Genomic DNA, 4,677 nt, shown 5'->3' with positions numbered 1-4,677 from the left:
ACAAAATTGTTCAGGAATCAATCAGGTGCATCGCTGATCAGGACATGTAATTTCGCTATAACTGAAGGCAAGGAACGAAATGCTCACACGTAGTTGAGTTCATTCATCATTTCGTAACACTACACCTGTCTTCATCTTCTTTACTGAGATTATCATCATCGTACCGGCGCGCCACGAGTGCACGCTCCCACTAAGGGCAACGGCTAGAGGAAGCACGCCTTTCCACGCCCGCCATACTTTCGCTAGAGACGGTGCATTTCTTTCTAAGCCCTTATACCAGCCCTCGCGGATCCCTTCGACCAGCCGAGCATCGTGGTCTCCACCGCCATGTCACGCGCCGGCAGTCCAAGGTCGGTCACGCCAACAGCGTCCGTCAGTTTTACCCGGGCGCCCACTACCGGCTTATCGACCGAAGAAGTGCGGTCTAGCGGACCGTACGCCCACGGCAGCTTCCAACAGAGGATGCTCATCTTCGGCATCGCCGCCATGGTGGCACTGATATGTCACAGCCAGTCATTCGCCCTCATCTCGGGCCCCGTGGACCACTGGTGCGAGCCCCCACCGCAGTTCTCCCATCTGTCGGTCGAGAATTGGAAAAACGTGGGCATACCTCTGGACGAAAACGGCGGCTACAGCCAGTGCTACGCCTACGTCAATCCCCTATTTGGTAACAGCAGCGGCACCGCGGAGACATTTGCATGCGATGCGTGGGACTACGATCAAGGACTGGCCAGGCGGACTGTCCGCAGCTTCTGAAACATGGTCTGCCACCGGTCGTGGCTGCGGGCCCTGGCCGACGCAGTCTACATGAGTGGAGCACCGGTCCTCGTTCCCTTGACCGGGTACGTGGCTGACATGTCGGGCCGGCAGCCGGTCATCACTGCAGCAGTAATGTGTTTGCTCTTCAGTGCTCTGGGCAGCTGCTGCGCGGACACATACTTCGTCTACGTGGCCTCGCGGTTCGTTAGCTCAGGTAGCGTGAGCAGCATCTTTGTCATCACATTTATCTTGATCTACGAACTCACTCCGTTCAAGTACCAGGCATCCTACCTAGTCCTCTTGACCTCCGTCCCCTTTGTCTGCGCCGATGTGTTCGTCTTCTTCATGGTCCGCCTTGATTTCTCCTGGTATTGGCTTCAAACGGTCGTCTTGAGTCCCACGGTACTTTTGCTATCAACGTTCTATGTTACCAACGAGTCACCCCTTTGGCTTATCACGATGTCGCGGTTCCGCGAAGCCGAGATAGTCATGAAGCGAGCTGCCAAGATAAACGGTGTAAAGCTGGAAGCACCCAAGCAGTCGGTGCGCAGACTGCGCTCGGAGCTTAAAGGGCGTGAGGGCAGTCACACCGCCGCCTCACCGGCCGCCGTCGTGAGCGCAGGCGACCTTCGGGAACGAGCCGCTGTCGTCTTCCTCATGAGCTTCGCCGTCATGCTCGCTTACTACCGCATGTTGTGGGCTGTACTGGAGCTCCAAGGTTCCGAGGTGGTGAAGATCACGGACTTTTGCTTGGGCATACCCAGCTACATGGCCCTCTACATCGCCGTTAACATCGCCGGCAGGAAGCAGCTTCTCTTGTTCATGCTACCGCTGCTCGGAGGTCTGTGCAGTCTGTGTGGCGTGGTTGTGTACGCACGACCCTGGTACATCGTCTACGTTCTCATGACCATCTCAAAGCAGTGCGTCATCCTGACCGCAACCGCACACTACATCTTTATTGCGGAACTGTTCCCGACGAGCGCTCGATGCGCAGTCATGTGCGCAGCGTACGCCTGTGGTCGAGTAGGGGCGATAGTTGCCTCTTCACTTCGCCTGCTGAAGGAGTACGGACGCGATGATGTGGGCTTTGCAATCGTTGGCAGCGTGGTATTTTCCAGCCTAGTACTTGTTCTGCGACTGCCCGAGACCAGCTTTGGACTCCAACAACAGCCAAACAAAGAGCAGAGGAAGGACCCGCTGTTCCTATTGCAAGTGTCTTTGAATGGGATGCCTCTTGGGAGTGGACAAAAAAGTCCGCGACGAGCTAGCAAGGCCCGTCGATGACATCGGTGGACCATGCGCGAATATTGAAAAACGTGCTGTAAAAGGAGGCCGATTTAGACTTTTGTTTGTAATTGTGTGTATAGACTGAACAAGAACTCTAAGCAGATGTGCAGTGAACTAACTTATAACAACGTATAATTTCGCATGGGTACACTCTAACCCAGATAGGTTTATTTTGGTTGAAAATACGCAAAATGTCACCAGCTTAGTATCGCAGTGCACTATCATTTTTGTCACCTAGTCCTCCTCTTTTTCAAAATCCGGAGTTAAGCACCAAATGAAATCTCTTCACTACGAGCGAAGGTTTGTTTTCAGTTCGCACTTAGCAACAAGTGCACCATAAAGCCACTGAGAGTCACCTATACTTTGTGTCAGCCATTACGCCGTACTTCAGGAAATTTTTTCGCGGTAATGCAGTCCGATTTTGCAGCGCCGTAAGGATTGCTTATATTTCAGCTGTCCTCAGGTGCCAATGTCACTTAACGCGGACGTCTTGATTTGCTTTCCTGGAATTTATTACGTTGGTATTTATTTCGTAAGCTGAACCAGTTGTCCACAATCGTTGCAGTCTGAGTCCATTGTTCCTATCTCCACTGGGCGCCTATCTTCATTTCGTGTGTCATGTCCGCTGCGTTGCGACGCGCACAATAAATACTTCAAGCTTGCAGAATCAACCATACCAGTTTTAAATAAATCTCTTTCATTGCCCACATTCCTGGTTTGGTTCGTTTGGCATAATGCCTTCATCAGTCAGTAGTTAATGAGCAGCATCTAATCGATCCACACACTTCGGCGGATAGCTCCTGGAAGCGTATCAACAGGCCCTGTACCATGCATGGTTCTAATGACTTTGTCAGTACAAACATACAAGCGCAGCCGGAACACTCTGGTTCGATCTCCTCCGCAGTCGCCGGGTTTCGATGGAGGCCAAGCGGAAAAGGAGCTCGTGAACTGTGCGATGTCGGTGCAGGTGTTCGCCTTGACGTGACACACTGTGCTTTTCTCTTTCCTCAAAAACTAATTAGCGTATGCCGAGCACTAAACCCAAATAACGTGAGGGAATGTGGCGCCATCTGTCGGTTCCAGCAAGTTTCTACGTGGGAATTTTTTAACCCTCTCTGTTAGTTGGGCCTTTCGCGTATCTAGGAAGCCGCGTTAGGTGCACTAGGGCACGGTCGTGTGCGTCAACATTACAAGAATTTAACCAGTTTCGCAGCTCCCAATGCAAGCTAGCGGTGCAAGGTGGCCCCAGTGGCGGGAACCTGAACTAATGGCGCTGTAGCAGACGACGTGCTCCCACTGCATAAAAAAGGCGGCTACAGCTAGTGCTGCGCCTACGTCTGTCTCCCAGTCAGTAACGACAGAGGAACCGTCAGGACGTTTGCTTGCGACACGTGGGACTACGATCAAGGACGGGCCAGGCGCACTGCCCGCAGCTTCTGGAACATGGTCTGCCGCAGGCCATGGATGCGGGTAGTGGCCGACGCCATCTAGATGAGGGGAGAGCAGCCAAAGCAATACACAGACAAGGCAGCAACGGGGCAAGTTGGTTGTGCATATTGATTGGAAAAAAATGGCAGTGGCTTATATCGGCAATGCCAGGATATACGTAGCGAGAGGCACCAAAGAAAAGCTGTAGTGGCGGAGTGGAAGCGTCCCCATCTCGAGCGCCGAAGGCCCTGGTTCGACTACCGGCTTCTACGCTGGCTTTTTTTTTTGCATTCTTTGAGTACTGTGCGTGCCTTCAGCATCAAACGGCGGCGCTGATAATAAAAGATTTCATCACCAGGGATGTTAAAGGCGTGCCTGCAAACAGCGCGGCGGAAACCTCACATTGCTCAAGCCTGCAGAGCTACCCTGAAACCTGGCCGAAAACCCATGAACGTGGAACGACCTCACCAAAAATATATACCCGGCACCATTCAAGTTGCTTACTCTGGGTTTAAAATAAAAAGTATTGACCATAAGGTTAATGACGTTGAAGGAGATTTCATTCAAGCGATGTTTATTGACACCAGTTATTGGCACCAGTTTGTTTTCACTGCCTCACTTCATCTAATTGCCATCTCCATCTCGAGAACGTTGCTGCAGATTGATGTTGATGACCTCAGGCTTAATTACAGCTTTCAACTGCATTGTAATCTTCATTGCTTTTATTCGGAAGTGCAGCTCCTGGCATTTTTGCGGTACAACGCTTTCCTCGTTTTAATGTGCATTATTATCGATTTAAAAGGCACGAAAAATGAATGAAATAATTCTTTTGCAGGGCTCTGACTAGAAAACAGCGCATCTATTACTTTTTATAAAGGGATGGATAAATAGCGCCGCTGCCTTACACAGCTCAGGGCTTAAAAGAAGAAGATAGGCTAATATTCCACACGCACCAGTGCTCCGGAAATACGAGAAAAGGCGCTTTAGTTGCGGTGAGGGAGCTGTGGATCACCACGCACCGCCCATTTTCATTTCACTGTGCATTGAAGAAGGCCACGCTTGTCGCAGGGAAAGCTGCATCCATCAGAGCGAAGACGCGACTGCATCCAGCCAGCCTTTGCTTGCGGCATGTTCTTCGTCATGCTAGTTGCTTTGGTAGTCTCCCTGCTGCCCGTCATTCTTTTCTACAAGGTCTTCAGCAGC

The 4,677-nt window shown here is 51.4% G+C and overlaps 1 protein-coding gene across 1 annotated transcript; it reads left to right on the top strand.

Annotated features, from left to right (window-relative positions):
- The first annotated feature begins 327 nt into the window (after positions 1 to 327).
- On the top strand, positions 328 to 2,466 carry LOC144134391 (organic cation transporter protein-like). Its single transcript, XM_077667313.1, has 2 exons — positions 328 to 707; positions 909 to 2,466. Exons 1-2 carry the CDS (start codon positions 328 to 330, stop codon positions 2,041 to 2,043), a joined length of 1,515 nt encoding a protein of 504 aa, XP_077523439.1. The 3' UTR covers positions 2,044 to 2,466.
- The last annotated feature ends 2,211 nt before the right edge of the window (positions 2,467 to 4,677 follow it).

Source organism: Amblyomma americanum, chromosome 5 (assembly GCF_052857255.1).
Source record: "Amblyomma americanum isolate KBUSLIRL-KWMA chromosome 5, ASM5285725v1, whole genome shotgun sequence".
Taxonomy (NCBI): Eukaryota; Metazoa; Arthropoda; class Arachnida; order Ixodida; family Ixodidae; genus Amblyomma; species Amblyomma americanum.
Note: the sequence above shows the minus strand (reverse complement) of the source record. Positions and strands in the feature narration are given on the sequence as shown.

Coding starts and splice junctions, on each gene's coding strand:
- LOC144134391 (XM_077667313.1), top strand. CDS start 328: ATGTCACGCGCCGGCAGTCCAAGGTCGGTCACGCCAACAGCGTCCGTC. Junction 708..908: donor GAGACATTTGCATGCGATGC/GTGGGACTACGA, acceptor TTTGCTCTTCAG/TGCTCTGGGCAGCTGCTGCG.